The 24,738-nt window shown below is 43.4% G+C and overlaps 1 protein-coding gene across 1 annotated transcript in view; it reads right to left on the reverse strand.

The window, feature by feature from the left end:
- Nucleotides 1–24,738, reverse strand: part of LOC126281910 (trichohyalin) — a 102,242-nt gene that overhangs the window by 29,648 nt on the left and 47,856 nt on the right. Inside the window, exons 4-5 of the mRNA XM_049981235.1 lie at nt 17,624–17,815; nt 6,056–6,156 (exon numbers count right to left, since the gene is read on the reverse strand). Coding sequence (XP_049837192.1) covers nt 6,056–6,156; nt 17,624–17,815 — 293 coding nt within the window. The remainder of the gene's footprint in view (nt 1–6,055; nt 6,157–17,623; nt 17,816–24,738) is intronic.

The raw sequence follows: 24,738 nt of genomic DNA on the forward strand, positions 1-24,738 counted from the left end.
CAGCCTTGTATTATACCCTTCTTAATACGAGCTCTTCGTTCTTGATCGTCCACTCTTATTATTCCCTCTTGGTTGTTGTACATATTGTATATGACCCGTCTCTCCCTATAGCTTACCCCTACTTTTTTCAGAATCTCGAACAGCTTGCACCATTTTATATTGTCGAACGCTTTTTCCAGGTCGACAAATCCTATGAACGTGTCTTGATTTTTCTTTAGCCTTGCTTCCATTATTAGCCGTAACGTCAGAATTGCCTCTCTCGTGCCTTTACTTTTCCTAAAGCCAAACTGATCGTCACCTAGCGCATTCTCAATTTTCTTTTTCATTCTTCTGTACATTATTATTCTTGTAAGCAGCTTCGACGCATGAGCTGTTAAGCTGATTGTGCGATAACTCTCGCACTTGTCCGCTCTTGCCGTCTTCGGAATTGTGTGGATGATGCTTTTCCGAAAGTCAGATGGTATGTCGCCAGACTCATATATTCTACACACCAACGTGAATAGTCGTTTTGTTGCCACTTCCCCTAATGATTTTAGAAATTCTGATGGAATGTTATCTATCCCTTCTGCCTTATTAGACCGTAAGTCCTCCAAAGCTCTTTTAAATTCCGATTCTAATACTGGATCCCCAATCTCTTCTAAATCGACTACTGTTTCTTCTTCTATCACATCAGACAAATCTTCACCCTCATAGAGGCTTTCAATGTATTCTTTCCACCTATCTGCTCTCTCCTCTGCATTTAACAGTGGAATTCCCGTTGTACTCTTAATGTTACCACCGTTGCTTTTAATGTCACCAAAGTTTGTTTTGACTTTCCTGTATGCTGAGTCTGTCCTTCCGACAATCATATCTTTTTCGGTGTCTTCACATTTTTCCTGCAGCCATTTCGTCTTAGCTTCCCTGCACTTCCTATTTATTTCATTTCTCAGCGACTTGTATTTCTGTATTCCTGATTTTCCCGGATCATGTATGTACTTCCTCCTTTCATCAATCAACTGAAGTATTTCTTCTGTTACCCATGGTTTCTTCGCAGCTACCTTCTTTGTACCTATGTTTTCCTTCCCAACTTCTGTGATGGCCCTTTTTAGAGATGTCCTTTCCTCTTCAACTGTGCTGCCTACTGAGCTATTCCTTATTGCTGTATCTATAGCGTTAGAGAACTTCAAACGTATCTCGTCATTCCTTAGAACTTCCATATCCCACTTCTTTGCGTATTGATTCTTTCTGACTAATGTCTTGAACTTCAGCCTACTCTTCATCACTACTATATTGTGATCTGAGTCTATATCTGCTCCTGGGTACGCCTTACAATCCAGTATCTGATTTCGGAATCTCTGTCTGACCATGATGTAATCTAATTGAAATCTTCCCGTATCTCCCGGCCTTTTCCAAGTATACCTCCTCCTTATGTGATTCTTGAACAGAGTATTCGCTATTACTAGCTGAAACTTGTTACAGAACTCAATTAATCTGTCTCCTCTTTCATTCCTTGTCCCAAGCCCATATTCTCCTGTAACGTTTTCTTCTACTCCTTCCGCTACAACTGCATTCCAGTCTCCCATGACTATTGGATTTTCGTCCCCCTTTACATACTGCATCACCCTTTCAATATCCTCATACACTTTCTCTATCTGTTCATCTTCAGCTTGCGACGTCGGCATCTATACCTGAACTATCGTTGTCGGTGTTGGTCTGCTGTCGATTCTGATTAGAACAACCCGGTCACTGAACTGTTCACAGTAACACACCCTCCTCCCTACCTTCCTATTCATAACGAATCCTATACCTGTTATAACATTTTCTGCTGCAGTTGATATTACCCGATACTCATCTGACCAGAAATCCTTGTCTTCTTTCCACTTCACTTCACTGACCCCTACTATATCTAGATCGAGCCTTTGCATTTCCCTTTTCAGATTTTCTAGTTTCTCTACCACGTTCAAGCTTCTGACATTCCACGCCCCGACTCGTAGAAAATTATCCTTTCGTTGATTATTCAATCTTTTTCTCATGGTAACCTCCCCCTGGGCAGTCCCCTCCAGGAGATCCGAATGGGGGACTATTCTGGAATCTTTTGCCAATGGAGAGATCATCATGACACTTCTTCAACACAGGCCACATGTCCTGTGGATACATGTTACGTGTTTTTAATGCAGTGGTTTCCATTGCCTTCTGCATCCTCATGTCGTTGATCATTGCTGATTCTTCCGCCTTTAGGGGCAATTTCCCACCCCTAGGACAAGAGAGTGCCCTGAACCTCTATCCGCTCCTCCGCCCTCTTTGACAAGACCGTTGGCAGAATGAGGCTGACTTCTTATGCCGCAAGTCTTCGGCCGCCAATGCTGATTATTTATCAAAATTTATGCAGTGGCGGGGATCGAACCCGGGACTGAAGACGTTTTGATTATGAATTAAAGACGCTACCCCTACACCATGGGTACTACGTCTCTACACCACTCTATTCACAGACATCTTGTTTAATGATCATCATACTCACTCACCATCACTCATCATAACAAAACTACTGATATGCGAACGAAGCAGCGGGGTGATAGCTGGTGTTCTTCTTAATTTAAGAATAGTGTGACTGTGAATGAGGAACCTCTTTTAGCAAAGTAACTTAAGAATGATGCAGACTACTGTTTGTGAAAATTTGCAACGCCCAGAAGGAATAACTTGGATCACTCCAGAATCGGAGAAAATGTAGAATCTTGGAACATTAATAATTAATTAAAATTATAGAAAGATGGCATGCATGTAGGTCATACAGTGCCCTCTTCTGTGTGACCAGACAGGTCAGTAGAAGGAAGGAAGGAAGAATTGAATTTGTCATTGCATCGACAATAAGGTCATTAGAGACAGAGCACAAGCTCAGATTGTTTCAAGGCTGTAGAAGGAAATGGGTCATCTCATTTCAATGTTACCAGCCCAGTATTTGCCTTGAGCGATTTAGGAAAACAATCGGAAGCCTAAATGTGGATGGCTGGATGCGCGATTAAACAGTCATTCTCAAAATTCGAGTCCAGAGTGCTGAGCGTTGTACCACATCGTTCAGTCAGTAAGGTCAGTGTTACGCCAAGCTAAGTCGCTGCAGAGCCGTCAAACAAAGTGGATGCGAGCAGGCAAGTGATGCTGTGGCTCGTTGACGTCAAACGTTCCAACATCAGGCGTGAAGGAGCTCAAACGGGGCAAAACATCGCAGCTCGTACAGTGCACGCGTCTGGCACAGTAATGCGTGTGTGCAAGGAATGGATAGAATAAGGTTGCACACAGCACCGACATAGTACTGGACCACACGTGTGCCTTAATGTGGAATGTACGCCATATTGTCCGCAAAGCCGTAACCGACAGAGCAGCTTTGCCCACAATGTTGGCTCGTTGAAGCACTACATCGGGTGTAGACATGTCTGTGTCGATAGTTCGACGCCTTCTGCTGAGGTCTGAAGTGGTGGTACCTCGCAAGCAAAGAAAACACAAACGCCTAAGATTACAATGAACGCTGGTACAGTAAGGGTTCAAATTTAGTGTTCACTAATGAGACCCGCTTCAACTCTTCCTACGGTGATGGCCAGGTACGTGTTAGGCACTGCCATGGTGAAGGCTGTCGGGTAACCTCCATTGTGGCGCGGCATGACAGCTGGCCGGAGTGTCCGAGCAGTTCTGGAACCGCGCGACCGCTACGGTCGCAGGTTCGAATCCTGCCTCGGGCATGGATGTGTGTGATGTCTTTAGGTTAGTTAGGTTTAAGTAGTTCTAAGTTCTAGGGGACTGATGACATCATCAGAAGTTAAGTCCCATAGTGCTCACAGCCATTTTTGAGACAATAATCAAATATGATGGTTTGATGTGCCACTGGCTACAACATGTGACAGCGACTGAGGTCTATCTGAACAGCAAGCGCTCCACAGGGAGGTTTTGAAGCACAAGACACTGCCTGTTCTACAAGTAGCTCCATATGCCATATTGCCATATTTCAGTAGGACAACACCCGGGCACATGTGTCCAGGAATGTGAAAGTCTTCTTCGAAAAATAGTAGGTACTGCTTCCTCCCCAGCCAGCCGTTGCCCACCAAATAGTCCTGGAATATGTCGTTGCCATCTTGTTCGTTCTGGGCCTCCTGCACCTGTCCATGCTTTGCAGACGCACCTACAAACCGCATTGCAATGTGTTCCCCTGTGGCATACCCAGGCCCTCTTTGATTCCATACCACGACTACTAGAGGCTGTGATTGCAGCAACCTACTTTACGGATTCGCGTTAATTCATTGTGGCACATTTTATCTGTGATTTCTCTTCTATTCAACAGTGATTTGTATTCCTCGCGTAGCACGAACGTGGACATGTCAGAGGTACTAACAAGTAAGGCTGTGAGTGGCGGCTGGGGGCTGAGGCTGTAAGGGGAGCCACCGCCGAGGTATGCGCGTCACATAGCTCCATCTGGTGGCGACTGTCGTTCGCTGAACCTGTGATCCGGGCACGAGGCGTGGCTCATTGCTTGCTGTACTTTGTAGCTGCGCATATCGCGCCATAGCAGACTCAGTTTGTTTTCTAGTCTCGAGAGTGGTTACTGATTTGGAACTCTTGAATTTCTTGGGGCTTCGTTCTTTTCACGAACTCACTCTATGGCGGATTTACAGGAACGCGCTTAGTTTCCCTGTAGGTCAGTGTTTCCACCGGAGCAAGTGACGGTATACAGTTTCTATCCACACAACGAAGAACAGAAGAATTTCAAAAAGAGCCAATGTTAGGCTGAATAAAATATGTATCGACGTCGTGACAAAATAATTTCATTTTAAAATTGTCACTTCCTCTTGCCCATAAAGCTAAATCCTAAAACTCAGGCAATCTAAATTCTGCAGAAGACAGATTCGATGACCAGAACCTGGTGCCATCCTGCTGTCCATAGGGGTCGTCTACACAGTGTGGACGTTAATAAAACAGATATACTGCAGGGGCGGATTCCTGATTAGAAACGGAGGAAGAAACGTCCTATGAACATATGTCCGATAAGGCATCGTTGCCACGGTACATGGCACTGGCGAATGAAAAGTTCCTCTGACCTGTGTCGTGTGTTCGTTGCGTGTTGCAGGCAGTATGACAGACGGAGCAGAATGTCGGGAACAAGCAGTGATGGTGTACGGCCAACCGGATGGAAACAGTCGAGAGGCACAATGGTTGTACCAAAACAAGTACCCTCTCAGACACCAACCACATCACACAACATTTCAAGCCTTTTTGGGTGTTTGTCTAACGATAGGTGTTTTCAGACATACGAATGTGCAGATAGGCGGCTGACTGTGTGCACACCAGCTCTGAAGGCGGGTTCCACAGGATACTGAGAAGAATCCTATTACAAGCTCCAGGCGAGTGGGCCGCCAACATGGTGTAAGCCAAAGTACGATTATGTGTATCCTGCATGACAACCGCTACTATCGCTATCACCTACTACGAGGGCAAGGATTGTCAGCAACGGATATCCCTCTACGGGAAGGATTCTGTCGATAGTTTTTGTACCAGGCCATCACAAGAGGCCGGAACTTGCGAAACAGTGCGGCAATCCATGACGCTACTTGTGAACGCGTGCTTTCCATCCCGTAGAGGCCACTTTGAGCATCTGTTGTGATGTGGATGTGATGCAACTCTGTAATGTATTCCGGGAAGATTTTTTGTCAATGCGCTGGCACCGTCCGTTTCCGGACACATTTGTATAGGACTTTTTTTCCTCCTATTCCAATCAGGATTCCGTCCCTGCAGTTTGTCGGTTTTATTAATGTTCACCCTCTGAGACTGAAGGTGCGTGAAATAACGTTAAGGCGCTCTCTCAAAAGTGAATAAACAGAAAATTGTTGTATTCTGATGGCGACTTCTGACTGAATATCAGATAGTAGCAGCTGGGTAGCTGGGGGTGCAGTATTATCAGCTTACTGCTACAATCTTTAAGGAAATCTGTTGACTTCCATGTCTGCTACAAGTATCGTACAAAGCTTGAAAAATGAAACATTTCATACCAACTGTGTGAAAAAACATCAGAATTCGGTAATGGGTTGTAACGTACCTCGCGCTCCCCTCGGCACTGAGTTTGGCGTCTTTGAAGCGCTCCTCCATCTCAATCAGAGCCTCCGCTCTGTAGGATGACAACTCCTCAGCACTCTGAACCTGGAAACCAACAGAGACGTGGAACGTTATACAGTAGTCGATGTTCTGCACAATGAATTGCTAAGAAAGTTTAATAGGGATGTTAAGAATACAAGGAACGTTATCACACACTAAAAGATTTTCTGGTTTCCAATTGGCTCTATTACTAAGATTACAATTGTGGGCCCTCTGCTAACATCTCTTGCAAATCCTACTTGTATCTACTCCGATCACATCGACACGTCACATTTTGTAGAAATATTTGTAACCTCACCTCCAGAATGTTTCTTTGCTTGCGGCAACGCAAGATACTGCCGAAGTGCTGGCTCTGTCGCAGTTTCTCTTTAAAGATTGGAGCAAGATCAGCTGTGGACATTTTACTTCATGTTTTAACAATAATTCTGTCAGCTTCAATCTTCTTTCTTCACTATACTACTAAACTATGAAATACCCTAGCTTTAAAAATTGTTCAAATGGCTCTGAGCACTAAAGGACTTACCATCTGAGGTCATCAGTCCCCTAGAACTTCGAACTACTTAAATTTAAACAACCTAACGACATCACACACATCCATGCTAGGGGGAGGATTCGAACCTGCGACCGTAGCGGTCACGCGGTTCCAGACTGAAGCGCCTAGAACCGCTCGGCCACACCGGCCGGCCCACCCTAGCTTCACCAGTGCCACAGTTAGTGCCTTTCTACAAATATGTCTTGAAGTCTCAAAATGGTTCAAATGGCTCTGAGCACTATGGGACTTAACATCTATGGTCATCAGTCCCCTACAACTTAGAACTACTTAAACCTAACTAACCTGAGGACAGCACACAACACCTAGTCATCACGAGGCAGAGAAAATCCCTGAGCCCGCCGGGAATCGAACCCGGGAACCCGGGCGCGGGATCTTAATGTCTGTTCGTGTATTGTAACAAGATAACTGTGACAAGATACTAGCGTTATTACTGAAACAGCAGTTTATTAACACGCTAGACGCGGGACCACAATACACTAACTACCAAACATCAAAATAATTCTAAGCTAATCTGACGACAACCTCGTTCTCTGTATTTCCCGCTTTATATTGATGTTTTCCAGAGTACACGTCATCTCTAATCACGCTTTCCCAGTCTGCTATCCAATCGTATAGACCTCCTATATCTGATAATTCCTATCCTCCTGAAAACTCTAAAAACCACCAAAGGAGCCGCCTCTATGCCACTTCAACTTTGTTTTTAGTTATTCCAAAACTGAACCTACTAGACACTGCCGAGCCAGTTAAAATAATTTACATTATCTCACAAGGGTTTTGTCAGCCAACACAATCACCCAACACGGCAACTATGGTCGCCACTTCATTCCCTTTCCCTCTCCGTGAACTTATCACTTGTCCCAAAATTACCAATTCTTCCAGAGTGGTTGCGGTGGGACTGCTACTAGTAGTTGCCTAGGGTTGGCGGAATTTTTCCTCTTCTTAGTATCGTCTTGATCCACTGCTGCTGAACCACGTCTGTTTCTAAGAGTTTGTTTTCTGTGTTGTCTGATAATTTTCCTCTGCTCAGATACGGGCTTGTTCTACTTTCCAAGCCAAGTTATCCGTGCGCATGTTTCTTACACCTCTGTACTTCGTGAGCTACCACACAACACCTTTGGGAACTTTGCCTTAGCTTATCTCTCTCCCCACCAGAGCAGACTAGTTTTCCGACACTCCACTGGTCTTTTTCTGGGAACTAGAGCTTCCTCTTGTCAATTGTATTCGAATTCGAGGCTCGAAGTGAATTCTCTTTCAACACACTCTAATGAGAGAATACACGTTTTCTGATACAGACGTCATTAGTTACGCATCTAATGGGTACGGAAGCCATATAAACAACTCATTTTAGCAACTTTTCCCCTTCTTATTATAGTAACAGTTGGAGACGAAGAAATCTGTAAGCAAAAATAGTTTTCTTATTTTGATACAATAGTGTTGCATAGAATCACTGCTTGGGTAACTTGTCTTTGAAAAGTAAAGTTTCTTTGAAGAAAAGCACTCCATAAGCATAATATGTGAGCTCATTCAAGTCGTATACACACTGTGAGAAAAATATTTGTATTGGTGTCTCGAGTAACGTTCCGTAGTTTATCGGTTAAAATAATTTTCAAAGTTCATAATTATTTAATCCGGTAGAAGGCGTATTCACTCTTCAGTTATGGTGACTGATTTGTTGTTCTAACCGTTGCTCTTGCACCGGTAGGGGGTATACTTCACGTACCAGTTGTAGTAGCTGTTTCACATACACATTTAGTTGTATGTTTTGACCCAGCAAAATTCTCGTCTACTTATCGGAGCGGTACACCTGGGGTGAGTCCACCCACGTAGTTGGTGATTACTAGATAGGGCGGGGGCTGGTACATCCCTATTTCACATTTTTGGAGTGAGTTTAATCTACCTGCCACATTTCATCGCGCTATTCTACGTGAAAGTATGGACTGGTGTCGGTACCTATTTAATTGGGCAATATCTTTGCCTAGGCCATTAAATGGCACTTATTATTACAATTTCCTCGCCAGAGCATTGCCTGAATTACTTGACGATGTGTCACTCACTACAAGACAGGGCGTGTAGTTCCAGCACGACTGGATGCCGGCACATTTCAGTCATCCTGTGCGTCGGTTCTTGAACCGATAGTTTCCAGAAAAGTGGATTGACTAAGGTGCTCCTGTACCATGCATGGTCTGCTCTGACTTTTTTGGTTTTGGCAGTGATGCGCAACCTCGTTTACAAAATGGTTCAAATGGCTCTGAGCACTATGCGTCTTAAATTCTGAGGTCATCAATCGCCTAGAACTTAGAACTAATTAAACCTCCGTTTAATAAGACTGTCATACCGATTACATGAGTTACTAATAATTACTTTTTTTCAAATACTACCTTTTATACATATACGTCATACATGCTTAAACGTCAGATGAAAATGCCTTCTCGAAGTTCTATGTAATTCCTGTAATTCCTGAACGGACTATGCATTACTACATTATTCATTTCGCCACGAACAAACTTACTAACTGACAGCACAAACACCAACAACTATCTAATTATATTGCTATGGGGCCTACACAGCATACATGTTATTATTATTATTATTATTATTATTATTATTATTATCATTGTTAGTGGCAGAGTTCAGACACAAAGGATTGGCAGCCTGGAGTCTTCCAATTTATGCCAGTTCAGAAGTAAGTTTGTGCACACATTTTAGCTCGGTTGATTTTGAACGTGTGTGAAGTTAACATGTGTGTGTGTGGAACATACGTCGCTATAACGAGTAGTGGTTCAGAGGAAATATGATCTGTAACAAGTGTCTACCCTCAAAGTGGATAGTTAAGCTTTCTTTTCTGATGACGAGTTGTAGGTAGCACTCGCGATGCGCTGAGAATAGCTTCATCGTTCTATAAATAAATGTTGTTAGAAATAAGCAGTACCATTTGTGTCCTTGGTTAATTACTTCATAATTTAATAACACACCAACAAAAAGTAAGTATCACTTATCTATCGTCATTTTAAAAATAAAAGTGTTCATAGATAAATCTCTTTCATTGAAAAGTATGGTTAAGGGCTAATGCTGATGATGGTGGAGACAAGAGGGGGTGGGGCGGGGTATCGGTTAATATCTGATTACTTTCAAGGGTAATGCTCTTAGAAAGTTTGGGCAACACTGCTCTTGGTATTCCCGTAGGCAGGGTAGTGCGACAGAAAAGTAAATTCCATACTTAAAAAAAAAAAGGTGGGGGGGGGGGGGGGAGGGGAGAAGGGAGTTCAAATTTTTCTAGTCTGCTGACCTGATATGACATACATACATATGCTTGTGTTAAATAAGTCAAAGAGTAGTTTTTGAGAGCAAGGTGTGTAGGAGAAAGGTAGGATCCGGGGGCGGGGGGCGGAAGAATTTGGTTCTGGCTGTCAGCGAACGGCGCTACCGACTGTAGTCATAATATACTTTTTTCGGTCTGTAAGTTTTCATTTGATAGCGCCTTATATATCTGGAGGCATACGGGGGGGGGGGGGGGGGGGGAGGGAGGGAGCGTGGACTTTACTAGGATGGCCACACGAACCGAAGTCGGTGTTTGGTCTTGGCTATCATCCTCTTCCATCTCCTTCGATTCACATATTCTTCCAATAGTCCCATCGTACCCATATCCTCTCCTTTGATGTCTTCTTCCACAACCTGCCTAGTGCTCAGGCCTTTTAGACGCATTAATTTCCATACCACTTCAGTCTCCTCTCTTTAATCACAGCCACAATATCCAGCGATTTGTACAATTCCTGCATTTCGCAGTTTTTTCTTTCTCTCCAGTCGTCTCCATCCTTCACTGCTCCAAAAATCTATCGGCGAACAGCATTCTCAAATGTCGGGAGTTTTCTTTCTATCGTTCGTGTCATAACCCAAGTTTCTGCTCCATATGGGACGACTGGTTGTATTACTGTTCTGTAGATTCTAATCTTCGTGGATCTCGAAAGAAGCCGGACTTGAGCAGATTTCCGAGTGCAAACGTTGACCTGCTTCGTGCGTGAATTGTTCCAATTATTTCCTGATCTATCCCATTCCTTTTATTTAGAACTGCCCCAAGATAATTAAACTATTATACGCTTTCAAATATTTTACCGTCCACATGTTAAAGTCTGTCACCGTTCTCTCTCTTCACTACGATGTATTTTGTCTTATCCAAATTTATCTTCAAAGCTCCTGTCACTACCTTCTGCATTAACATTCTTACCATTTGAACCAGATTTTGCTCATTCTGTATTTCTACATCTTCTGCATAGACCAGGGTGTTCATCCTTCTAGCCAGATGAATACCCGTCTCTAGGGATGTTACGTTTATCAGAGTCCTTTCTAGTACCAGATTAAACAGACGGCGGGCGAGAAATTCTCCTTGCCGAATTTCAGTCCTCACCTCGAAGTTATCCGACATCTTTCCATTCACTTTGACCTTACATATTGTCTCCAACAAGCATGTTGTGTTAGTTCCATTAGTTTTCTGGCTACTTGCACCATTTCCATTTCTTGTCGTATTGGTTCCCTTCTTACATTGTTATACATTTTTTGGAACTCCACAAAAAGACATTGATCATTTCTGCAAAATTCCTAGCTCTTTTTTCCGTACTAAACCCTGCTTCTCGATCTATGATAGCCGCTTCAGTATCTGCATACTTCGAATCTCATAAGCGATACATAGTAAGGTAATTCCTCTGCAGTTGTTCCGTTCCAAGACTCTTCTTTTGTAAATATCGGAGAGATGAGAGACTGCTTGCATTTTACCGGGATTCTTTCTTTCCTCCAAATTAAACAGATCAGCTAGTACGCTCTCTCTTGTAGGATACTTATTCCCTCTTTCAGCATCTTGAAAGTATTCCATCTACTCTTGATGCCCTTTCTTTCTTCAGCATTTTTGTGACTTCCGCTACCTCTTCCATGCCCGACAGCTCATTCTCCCCTGTAGGGTACTATCCCTCTACTTTCTCTCTAAATTTTTTTTCTTCTTTTTCTGCTGTCCTTAACTGATACTAGTTTTATTTATATTCCTAGTGACTGTTATCAGCGAAAGAGGGACAAGCCAGAACTGTGACACAACATTTTGTGCGAGCACCGCAAGATAGAGACACACGGAGCCGGTCGCGTCGCGGTGGCCGTGCGGTTCTGGCGCTGCAGTCCGGAACCGTAGGACTGCTACGGTCGCAGGTTCGAATCCTGCCTCGGGCATGGGTGTGTGTGATGTCCTTAGGTTAGTTAGGTTTAAGTAGTTCTAAGTTCTAGGGGACTTATGACCTAAGATGTTGAGTCCCATAGTGCTCAGAGCCATTTGAACCATTTTTTAGACACACGTAAACTCCGTCACCTTTGTAAATACGGGGATAAAACCCTTCAGTTATAAAAGGATATTATTTTTCCAGTAGCACCATAACTTTCAGGTTAACAGATGCCCATCATCAAGTGCAGTATTACTCAAAACAACCACGAGATAACACTAAGGAAAGTTTACCACAAATGCTTGTGAGCGTAATGCAACGGATACTAATAACAACTATCTTAGCTAAAATTCCACTTGTGGTGGGGTTAGTTGCGGCGAAAAACAGTAGAATCGACGCAGAACAGAGGTGATTGGCGAACCAAGAACGGGAAGGCATAATACAGAATAACAAATTGAAACTTATGTCGCTTGTTCCGACCTCGAACGCCACTTCATCTTTCTGAGAGGGCAAAGAAGTTAACGCACTGTGACTGTAGAGCACACGACGCAGTCGTTAGAGGTCCCTTTCAGCTAATGCAGAGGAGCTCCGTTGCAGCCCAGGTAAAGAGGTCTGCGATGGAGCGATACATGGTAGGCGAATAAATTACCTGTCACTATCGCTCTTGTGCTCGAGAGACTTTAACCACAAAATGCAATCTGCAACAGTGCTTGTCATTTTTGTCGTCCATCAGTGTTCCTCTCCTGGGCAAAGAGTTCTCCCACTTTCTTCTGCCAGTATCTGTCCTCCGCTGTCATTCGCCGTGGTAGTCATCTATATGCTCACTATCATTGTCACCATATTCCACGCTCACCCCCTTTCCTCTTTTTCAAGGTAGTGGCAGTCATTCTTTAAAATATCTGGTAAAATTCGGTTTTACTGCTGCCACAGACGTAGTTTATTAAATTGCTGTAATTCACTGGTATACCTTGTTTTAAATCTCCAAACATGGCTTGAAGAAACAAAGTCAAAAGATGTGGTGTGGGGGTGGACAACAAATATGGAAACACTTAACCTACAACGACTTATCATGCCTAATACGGTGTAGGGAAACAGATGACATTCAAAACACCTTCCAGTCGTCTTGGAATGGAAAAATGCTGGTCTAGTATGGTTTTCAATAGAATCTTATACAATTCTTCCTGCAAAGCAGACCACAACGGCTCAATAATATTGAGATATGGTGACTGTGGTGATCTGGGCAAATGCTACAATTCATCCTCGTGCTCACAATCCCAGTTCTGGATGATGTGACCTGTCGTCTTAGAACACATTGTCACCATTGCGTAACAAACATTGTACCACGGGATAGACCTGATCAGCCAAAATGATCAAATAATCCTTGGCAGTAATACGACCTTGTAGAGTACTCACGGGACCAATGGACTATCACCACATGGCTGCGCAAATCATCGCCGAACCCCCGCCGTGTTGCAGTCTTAGTATGTAAATTCGGCTAAAAGTTGGTAACAGAGTGAAAGATGACTTTCTGCGATCGCTCCATGTCCAAGTGTTATGTCTTCGGCCCAAAGTTTTCCTTTTACGGGCATTTTCATCAATGATGAGTGGTTCTGGAAGTTCATGTAGCCCTGAGATTCCCTGCTTCATGTTGTTTTAGTACTGACAGTGTTCGCGAATGCGACATTCAATTCTGTGTGACTTTTACAGTTGTCGTCCTTTTGCTTTTCTCCACAATCCTCTTCAATGATCGTCTACAATGATCACTCAACACACACTTTTGTCCGCGTTGTGATTTAGCGGGTGTGTTTTTTCGCTTCACCGGTATGAAATATAAATCACCGATATGGTGCCACCAGACGCACTCTAAGCTCTGGCTACCTTCATTACAGTATCAACCACCACACGAGCACCAACAATTTGACCACGTTCTAAGTTACTTAACTTCGACATAATGCACCGCAAGTACACGGAATGGAATTCTGACCACAAGTGTCACTAGGAACGTACTGATGACGTTGTCCAAGTTGTCTTGGTAAAATACAGCAGTGTAATCTCCAGGACTGGCTAGTTACATTTACATTCACGCTTGGATTTCTCGTGTATTACCATATTTCTGTCCAACCCCTGTAGAAAAACGCCGCTTGCCTTAGCAGGTCAGAAATACAACGACTGTTTCTCAAATATTCACCTATAAGAATCAGAAGTGATCTTCTTGTGTGCCCAATGACATTCAATGAAATACACCCGGTGCAGGTAGCGTATGACAATGACGAACGCATTCTGGCACGTTTTCCTTGGAGCCTCCACACACTGATACATCAACCATGAGGCTGTACTCAGAAGAGAGTTTTGTCTGCAAACGGGACGTGTGCCACTTCTGTGCCCACGTTCCAGTGACGTCTTTGGGCATATCATTGCGCAGTGCAGCTCTTTTCTGACGCAGCAGTGGTCGCCGTGATGACAGTTTGTGGTGCTCCAGAAGTCGTCGCATTGACGATACTGATACTTGTTTTGCAAAAAAGCCCACTTCCTTGCTCAACGGACGCGACGTGGTTGTACGACACTGCATGGCAGACAGGGAAATATGCCTGTGCTCTCGTGTACTAGTCGCGTGGGGCTGTTGAGATCTTGTATGGTGGTGACTATGGTCCTCTTGAACACATCAATAACGTATTCTCTTGATAGTCGCGCGATCTCCTAAAGCTACAGTACGTGATGTGAATGTATGATACTGTACAGCCAAGAGAACAGTATACCAGTTCTCTCGTGTGCTGGTCGCGTGCGACTGTTGAGATCTTGCATGACGATGAGTATGGTCCTCTTGAGCCTATCGATTCCATATTCTCATGACAATCGTGGGATCTCGACTAACAAAAGCAGCAAAATCACGGAACCAGAAACAGTGGTAAATTCCAGCATGTGTGCTGGACGTTTCTCTTTCTTACACCGAAATACGCAAACGTATCAATTCAGAATGTGTTGCAAGCCATCTTCATTGTGTCGCGATTTTAACAGTCAACAGTGTAGATGGTCCATAGTGAATCAAATATACGGTAAAGTCACATTAATGTAACCACCGGCCCAATTCGACGTCAAAGTGTATTAATCACCCATAGATGGTAGGTGGCAGCACCAGCAATGGAAGTTATATAAAGAATATCGGAAGGGCGGGGGGGGGGGGGGGGGGCAAGGAAAACAGTGCAGTCGTCATTGTAATATGGAGACGGAGCGATTTATCTGATATCATTGGCTTTCAGGCCAAAAGTGGAAGCATTTCCTAAAGACTAAGTTTGTAAACCGTTCGAGTGCCACTGTGGTTAAAGTATACTGTGCATTACAAAATGGCGCTATGCAAAACTGGTGCCGAAGCAACTGTGGTCCATCATGAGCCATAGGTGACAGGGGTAAACACTCTGTGTTCAACTATTGAGCGACCGACTGCCCAGATGAACCAAGAGACTACCAGCAGTGCCTCCTCAACGACCGTTCAGGGAAGGTTGCTGTATATGGACCTCGGTATCTGGCGCCTGGTTCATGCAGCCATTCTAACGGCTGTTCGTCGGCAACGAAGGCTGGAATTTGTACACCAGTACCGCAACTGGACATCCACTGAGTGGCTTTTTAGCTGAATCATGTTTTATGCTCCATCGGACAGATGATCGTTGGCGTATATGGGATGAAAAGCCTGAAAGCAAACACCCTGTAACAACCTTTGGAGTATTATGTCTTCCCTAACGTTCTCCTGGCATTCCCTGGCTCATCTCGTCATTCTGGAAACCACAATGAACCACCACAGGTACGCATCTACCCTTGGGAATCACGTCCACCCCTGTATGCAGTTTCTTTTTTCTCGGCATGATGGCATCTACCACTAACACAATGAAAAGTGTTACACAGCTCACAGTGTGCATGCCTGTTTCGAAGAGCACCAGGATGCGCTTAACTTAACCCCCTGGCTGCCAGTCTTCCTGATTTTAAACCCAGTCCGGTTCTGTAGAACCACCATGATAGGATGTTCGCGCCGAGAAACTTAGCGCAGCTGGCCGCGACTCTGAAGTCCGCACAGCTCCATATCCGTGTTGATACCTCCCAGAACTTCACTGATTCTCTTCCTGCACGTCACGCAGTGGGGGTTATTCAGTTCACGCTTTTGACAGGTGTTCCCACAACTCAGCAACAGTGATTTAGCCTGCTTCAGGAAGAAATAAAGTAGACTTATAAGGTATGCCAGTCCTGACAAAATTTTACCATCTGGTGAGCAAGATGTATGAGACAGGTGAAATACCCTCAGACTTCAAGAACAATATCCAATCCAAAAGAAATCAGGTGTTGACAGATGTGAAAATTACCGAACTATGAGTTTAATAAGTCACTGCTGCAAAATGCTAATGCGAATTCTTTACAGACAAATGGAAAAACTGGTAGAAGCCGACCTCGGGGAAGATCAGTTTGGATTCCGTAGAAACATGGGAAAACGTGAGGCAATACTGACCCTACGACTTATTTTAGAAGCTAGATTAAGAAAAAGCCTACCTACGTTTCTAGCATTTGTAGACTTAGAGAAAGCTTTCGACAATGTTGACTGGAATACTCTCTTTCAAATTCTAAAGATGGCAGGGGTAAAATACAGGGAACGAAAGGCTATTTACAATTTGTACAGAAACCAGAAGCCAGTTATAAGAATCGAGGGACATGAAAGGGAAGCAGTGGTTGGGAAGAGAGTGATACAGGGTTGTAGCCTGACCCCGACGTTATTCAATCTGTATATTGAGCAAGTAGTAAAGGAAACAAAAGAAAAATTCTGAGTAGGTATTAAAATCCATGGAGACGAAATAAAAATGTTGAGGTTCGCCGATGCCATTGTAATTCTATCAGAGACAGCAAAGGACTTGGAAGAGCAGTTGAACGGAATGGACAGTGTCTTGAAAGGAGGATATAAGATGAACATCAACAAAAGCAAAACGAGGATAATGGAATGTAGCCGAATTAAGTCGGGTGATACTGAGGGAATTAGATTAGGAAACGAGACATTTAAAGTAGTAAAGGAGTTTTCTATTTGGGGAGCAAAATAACTGATGATGGTCGAAGTAGAGAGGATATAAAATATAGACTGGCAATGGCAAGGAAAGCGTTTCTGAAGAAGAGAAATTTTTTAAGATCGAGTATAGATTTAAGTGGCCGGAAGTCGTTTCTGAAATTATTTGTATGGAATGTAGCCATGTATGGAAGTGAAACATGGACGCTAAATAGTTTGGACAAGAAGAGAATAGAAGCTTTTGAAATGTGGTGCTACAGAAGAATTCTGAAGATTAGGTAGGTAGATCACGTAACTAATGAGGAGGTATTGAATAGAATTGGGGAGGAGTTTGTGGCACAACTTGATTAGTAGAAGGGACCGGTTGGTAGGACATGTTCGGAGGCATCAAGGAATCACAAATTTAGCATTGGAGGGCAGCGTGGAGGGTAAAAATCGTAGAGGGAGACCAAGAGATGAATACACTAAGCAGATTCAGAAGGATGTAGGTTGCAGCAAGTACTGGGAGATGAAGAAGCTTGCACAGGATAGAGTAGCACGGAGACATGCATCAAACCAGTCTCAGGACTGAAGACAACAACAACAACAACAACATAAGGTATTGTACCAGAACTCAGTAGGAAGCCTTCTACTACGACAAAATGTTGTAAAAGTATCAGAGTAGGCCTTACACGATATTATTTACACGGCAGGCATTTTTAAACGAACAGCTTTCAAGACAGTGTTTACCTGCTGCGACAGCTCCTGGCGCTCGGCTCGCAGCGTCAACAGCTTCTCGCGCTCCCTGGTCAGCGCCGACTCGAGCATCTGCGCCTCGGCTTGCGTGGCCAGAACCGTGTTCTTCAAATTGTTCACGTGCGTCGTCGTCTCCTCCAGCCGGCAGCGCAGCGACGCCACCTCTTCTTGTAGCTGCGTCTTCTCCTGTAAGAGATACACGTCTCATCAGTGAAAAGATCAGTAGACGTACAAAGTTGGAGGATACAGGATGATTTGGACAGAATTTCTATTTGGTGTGATCAGTCGCGCCTTGCTCTAAATGTGCAGAAATGTAAGTTTATACGGATGAGTAGGAAAAATAATCCTTTTGTGTGCGAATAAGTATTAGTTCAAATGGTTCAAATGGCTCTGAGCACTATGGGACTTACCTCCTAAGGTCATTAGTCCCCTAGAACTTAGAACTACTTAAACCTAACTAACCTAAGGATATCACACACATCCATACTCGAGGCAGGATTCGAACCTGCGACCGTAGCGGTCGCTCTGTTCCATACTGTAGCGCTTAGAATCGCCCGGCCACATAGGCCGGCCTAAGTATTCGTGGTGACCTGCTTTACACAGTACCGTCGATTAAACATCTACGCGTAAAATGACAAAGAGATACGAAATGGAACGAGCACGTAAGGTGGGTTGTAGGGAAGGCGAATGGTCGGCTTCGCTTTATTGGGAGAATTCCTAGAAAGTGTACATCTTTAGAAGAGACGGCGTAAACAACACTAACACGACCTTTTCTTGCATTGGATGAGGAGAGCTGTAGCGGCCAGGAGGGATAATTAGTACACTTCCTTTTGTTCTCTTGGACATTGGTGTAGCCTAATAGCGAACAAAAACACTACACAAAGAGACTTATTTGATACTGCGAGCGACTTTCGTGGCGATGGCTGCCAGTCCATTTGCAATTGCATATTTTGTGTTTTCTGTACGTCTGGTGTAAGTGACAAGTTAATTTGCAGGTATTAAAAAGATATATATTTAGACAGCTAATTGCTATAATGCTGGTGAAACGATGTAAAGGGTTCGCCATAAAGGCCTCCCGTATTTGGAGATGGTTCTGTGTGAGTATTGGTGCGATTTGATGTAGAGGGGTTATCGAGCGTTAGAGGATTACGTCCTATTTACAGTACGCGCAATGGCTTCGCTTGGTGAGCATCGAGCTTTTCGTGTGTACCGTATTCGTAATGGTGATTCTACGATTGCTACCCTGGCCGGCATACCCTAGTTCTGAAAGAAAAACTATTTGAGCTTGGGTAACAAACTTTAGGGAATCAAGTTCCGCACTGAAAAGAAAATCTACTGGCCTATCTTGGACTGAACAACGCCCCAGAAATCGTGGCTTGTATGAAAGCGTCGTACAGCAATATCCAAAGTGCAGCACTTAAACATGCTGCCGCCTTGGAATAGTATAAGAAGAATGTCAGAAGAATCCTGCAGAGAGATCTACACATACACCTGTAAAAATGAGGTGGTCAACCAAGCATTAAAATGACAGAGGTTTTGAAACTCGCAGAGCTGTGTCTGAGGAAATTCTGTAGAGTGTTCTCCCTGGTGCTGTTTTCATTTCTTCCTGTGAGGCCTACTTCCACCTGTCAGCTAATGTAAACAAACGAAATTTCCCTCACTGGGCAGCAAAAATCCTCAGAATTTCCCCAACGGTCACTTCACAGCCAATGTGTGATAGTTTGGTGCACCCTTGCTGAATTTCGTGTGTGGGTCTGTATTTTTTTTAAGACGATGGCATATCGGTAACGGTTAATGAAATCGCTATTGTCTCATGGAAGGACCTTCCTCCGACGTAAGTTCAACCACTTTTTTGGGAACCATGAAGCGGGAGCAGTCTGATTCCGACGTTCATGCATTGTTTGTACAGGTGCTGGATGTCGCTTTGGGGATGGAGTTCCATGCCGGTTGCACTTGGTCGGTCGATACAGGGACTGTTACTGCTGTTTGTGAATTATGCTGGAATTGTGGTCCGATTATGTCCCACACGTGTTCGACTGGAAACAGACCTTGTGATCGAGCAGTCCGAGGCAACATGTCGACACACTGTAGAGCATGTTGGGCTACAAAAGCGGCATGCTGGAAAACAACCCTTAGAATATTGTTCGTGAATGGCAGTGCAACAGGTCTAATCACCACACTGACGTACAAATTTGCAGTCATGGTAGATGGGATAGCCACGAGAGTCCTCCCGCTGTCATACTGAATCCCACCTCAGATTATAGCTCCAGGTGTAAGTTCAGTGTATCTAGCAAACAGACAAATTGGTTGCAGAGCCTCAACCGCCCCTCGCAACCAACGCACAGACATCAGTGGTACCGACACAGAACAAGCTTTCATCTGAAAACACAACATACCTCCACCCTGCCCTCCAACGAGCCCTCGCTTGAGATCACTTAAGTCGAAAATTTTGGTGGTTGGGGGTCAGCGGAATGCACCCTAAAAGACACCTGGATTGGAGATGTTCTTGAAGTAACCGATTTGCAAAAGTTCATTGTGTCAGCGCGGTGCCATCTGCTGCTCAGATTGCTGTTGCAGATGCAGTATGAATCGCCAGAAATAAGGCAGAATGTGATTGTCATCCCTCTCGGTAGTACCACGAGACCGTCCTGAGCCCGATCTTCTTGCGACCGTACATTCTACTGATTACCGTTGCCAGAAATCATGTACAGTTTCTACATTCCTGCCAAGTCTTTCTCCGATATCGCAGATGGAACATCTATCTTCTCGTAGCTCTACTACACGACGTCGTTCAAATTCAGTGAGGTTTTGATAATGGCGTCTTTGTCACCCTAAAGGAATTCTTGATTAACATCAACTCACCACGTCCAACCTCAAGAGGAACTAACGCTCACAACAGCCACAGCGTTTATTTAAAGTAAACTCTTGTTCGACTGGCGCGAAATTTGAACAGACATCGTCTTTCGCATATAGGAATACGCCTACCAACTTCCGTTTATGTCGCACAACTCTTTCTTGGTGATGCGATTGTTTTCCTTCAGAATATATATACCTATATCTGTGTTAATGGGATGCCTCATGTTCGTATCTTGCCAGCAAATATTTTTTCAGGGATGGTGATCAGCTTCGAGAAAATCTCCTCTTCTATTCGAATGAAGTGAAGAAACGAATTTCGATCTTGAAATTTATGTGATGAAGTACGTTGTTTCAGAGTTTTGTTAGTAAATGCAAGTGTATAGATACTTTGGTGGTGCAAATTGCTGGTAGACACTATGCCTTAACAATATTCGAACAAAAACCGAAAATAGTATGAAAATTCAGTTGAGTTAACGAATAACTCTTAGTAGTATGTATCTCAGATCGTTGTACAGAACTGTGTTATAAAGCCATTGACGAGTCAAGAATCTTCTGCGCACTTTTCTCTGCTCTTCTTCGACAATCGCTAACAAAGTTAACGCAACTATTTTACGAGCGTCCATTTTCGTAGAGAAACTGGTTTATCTGCGCGCCAGATAAAGCCGACAACGGCCGCTGGAGTGCACTGAGAGCGCTTATCACGTTAACCAACTCGTCCGTGTGGCGAAGCGCTGTCTCTCGGGAGGTCGGATGTCCTGTCCGCACGTCAATGTTAGTAGCCTCGTGCCGCGGGAGGTCGCAGCTTAACGCATAACGCAAGACCTTATATGACCGCCCTCGACTGCAGTAAAATTAAACAAATACCGCAACACCAACCCTTAGTACTGAAATATATGCTTAATGTCAAGTGCTCAATCACATCGTCCACGTTCTCACTGCCAGTAAGCAAAGTTTAAACGAAATGAGTGTACACAATAACGAGTTATGGTACTGCAACATTGCAGTATGACATCATGGCATTGCTGGTTTGCAGAGACGATTATATGCTCGTCGCAATGCACAGAAAACAGAGACGAAATAAAGTGATTGCAGCAGCTATAGAGGTGGGAAATCACCAGTAAATGTCGTAGTAATGTGCTTATATTCAAAAACAGAGTAGTTGACAACAAAGATACAAGTCATCGTGTACGTATCTAGATAGTCTTGCACAAGGATCAAACATGAGATCCAGCATGGTAACCAACCAGGTAATACTATTTTCCATAGCCAAAGGAGAGGTAAATCTTTACCACAGGCGCCGCGCCGAGCGGTTTAGCGCGCTGCAGTCATGGTCTGTGCGCCTGGTCCCGGCGGAGGTTCGAGCCCTCCCTCGGGCATGGGCGTGTGTGTTTGTCCTTAGGTTAATTTAGGTTAAGTAGTGTGTAAGCTTAGGGGCTGATGACCTTAGCTATTAAGTCCCGTAAGATTCACACACATTCGAACATTTTACCACAGGCGTAACGTCTGGACACATTGTAAAATCTATAAATTCATTACCAAAAACGTTGCTCAATCCTGGGCTTTTGATCTGACATTTATAGTACCTTCCATTGCTATACAAGCTAAACAAAGGCCTCAACATGTATTGAAATTATTTATATAGTAAAGACGTCGTGATTTTTTTTTCATAACCACATGCACTTCCCATTCCTATTCGCTATAACTCTGAAGACTTTTTTTCCTTCAGATACCCCATTCACGTCTACATTTTAAGAGATATCAGTAATAAAACCATTTTAAATGACCAACAAGTAGCACAATGCGATATTTTAACACAAATACATCGGTGACAGACACAAATACAAGAACACAGCACAATACTTTGGTTAAACATAAAAAATATAAGAAGTAGGTAACTGATTGCTGGCATCTAGATAACGTACATAATGAAAACTAAACTCCTCCCGAACAGGAAATGAAGTCCCAACGATACGGAACGGCCGCCGTGGGATGCGGATATGGAGGGGCATGTGGGCAGCACACCGCTCTCACGGCCGTATGTCAGTTTCCGAGAGCGGAGCAGCTAATTCTCAATCAAGTAGCTCCTCAGTTTGCCTCACAGAGGCTGAGTGCACCCCGCTTGCCAACAGCGCTCGGCAGACCGGATGGTCACCCATCCAAGTGCTAGTGCAACCGGACAGCTCTGAACTGCAGTAATCTGACGGGAACCGGTGCTACCATTGCGCCAAGGCCGTTGGCTACATACATAATAAGTTGACACTTACGAAGATCACCTAGCGGAGTACAGCGAGGCAGGGGTGTACACAGCAGGTTATCTACCTGTTCAAAATAATATTCGGAGGATAGATGACTGAAAAATGAACGGTGACGTTCTGTTAATTGCAGATAGTAATTCTGGAGTGCTGGGATGACGTTATAACCGTCTCAAGTCTTGTATTGAACAAATCGCTTTCTTCGATAATCGCATTTTTCGTTCAACTGGTAGTAGCCACAAAGTTAAAGCCTTTTATACGAATCACTATCAGAACCATAGATTTTGTGCAGTCCATTGGTCATCCTTTCCATTCCAATACTTCAGACTATCTCCAGAATGGAAACGCATTGTTTCATGACCATTACTGGCGTAAAAGTATCTCGCTTCACTTAGATCATCTGGTCCCTGCTTAGTAGCAAGAGGGCAATCATAGAATGATTCTAATCTAGCCCCCTGCGTGCTGTATTTAGGTCACACTAGTCCCCGAACGATTACAATTGAACTGCATTGCGGGGTGTGTTCTCGAAAGGAAGTTGGACGTATTTACATTCTGTGCAGGTCTACCTCCTACACATGTACAAATACCCAGAATAATCAAGCTTAAATACATGTTGCGACATTTGTTAAGCACTTATATAAATTGAGGGTGATCATACAAAGTCTTGCATTTGGTGTTATGAGTATTTGATGGTTCTTTGTGCTTGCAAGGCGTACGAAATCCAATTTTTGTAGCTGTGTTGCTTATCGTATAATAAACACGTATTTTAATTAGTTAAACAGAAAATTTACATGCAGAAAAATTTCATTTGTGTCTGTAAAGCGTGAGATGTCTAACAGTATATGGTGAGTAGTTTTTCTGAGTTATAGACTCTAATATTGTCTTTGGAAATGTCATACCTCTCACTTTTACCATCTTTGGTAGCGTATGTATGAGCAATCCATGTTCTTCTGCAATCTACGTGACATTTGGTAACAAAACCACCTTATTTCTTCCTTAACAATACAATTGTGTTGTGTGTGTGTTTGTGGTGGTGTACTTGGTCACAGGTTTTATTTTCCCGAGCCATGATTTCCAGAAATGCAGCTGCAGACTGAGTACTCACTTCACGTATTTAGATACTGCTGCAACTTAAACATTACATTTTGCGACGCGTTTTGAAAGATTCTGGCTTCATATGTGTTGATTTGAGGCTTACAGTGTTTTTTTTCTTCTTTTAGTTAACCTATAGTTGTCCTAGACAGTCAATGTAAACATTACACTTTCGCACTGCTGAAGTTTTCTGCAGGCTTATACAATATTTGACATCGTAGATGTGGGAAATATTATAGGAAATACAGTTTATAAGGATTTTAGAAAGCCTTTGCACCAAACTTTTGACTGCAAACTGCTGTTATTTATATAGCCTCGAGTAGGCGTGCGTCAATTGTAATAGTAGCAATGATTGCCAATCATTACCATGTATTATATTTTTCTTGTGACTAATCTTTGTCCCTCCTAATCTCGTGCTTGAGAACAATTTACTGTGAGGGTGTATCGTGACTTACATCAAGTGTAGGCCTATTAAGTTAGATTCAGTGTGACACTTTCCTTGCGTACTTGTCTGCTTAGTGCAGTATTTTAGGTAACTTGTCTTTTCTGCAATTATAAGCCTGATCAGATTATTTTTACGATATCTAACAGCGTTTAAACTTTTTTTTAGTGACTAACATGGTTTGTTATCACTGTACCTTCTAAATTTGTGCCTGAAAACAATTTAAATACGAAAATATTTACACTGAGGGTGTACTCTGACCTGCATCAAGAGTGGGGCTAATTACATTCAGAGAATCAGTTTGTTTCCATATTTGTCTGTTTAGCATAATATTTTAGCTAACATGTCTTCTTCTACGTTATAAGTCTGGTCAGGTTAGTTCTAAGACAAATTTTTAGACGTAACTTCTAAAATATCAACTGTTACTAGATATGGAAAACTAGCATTGGAGTCCATATTTTAGAATT

This window comes from Schistocerca gregaria, chromosome 7 (assembly GCF_023897955.1).
Source record: "Schistocerca gregaria isolate iqSchGreg1 chromosome 7, iqSchGreg1.2, whole genome shotgun sequence".
NCBI lineage: Eukaryota > Metazoa > Arthropoda > Insecta > Orthoptera > Acrididae > Schistocerca > Schistocerca gregaria.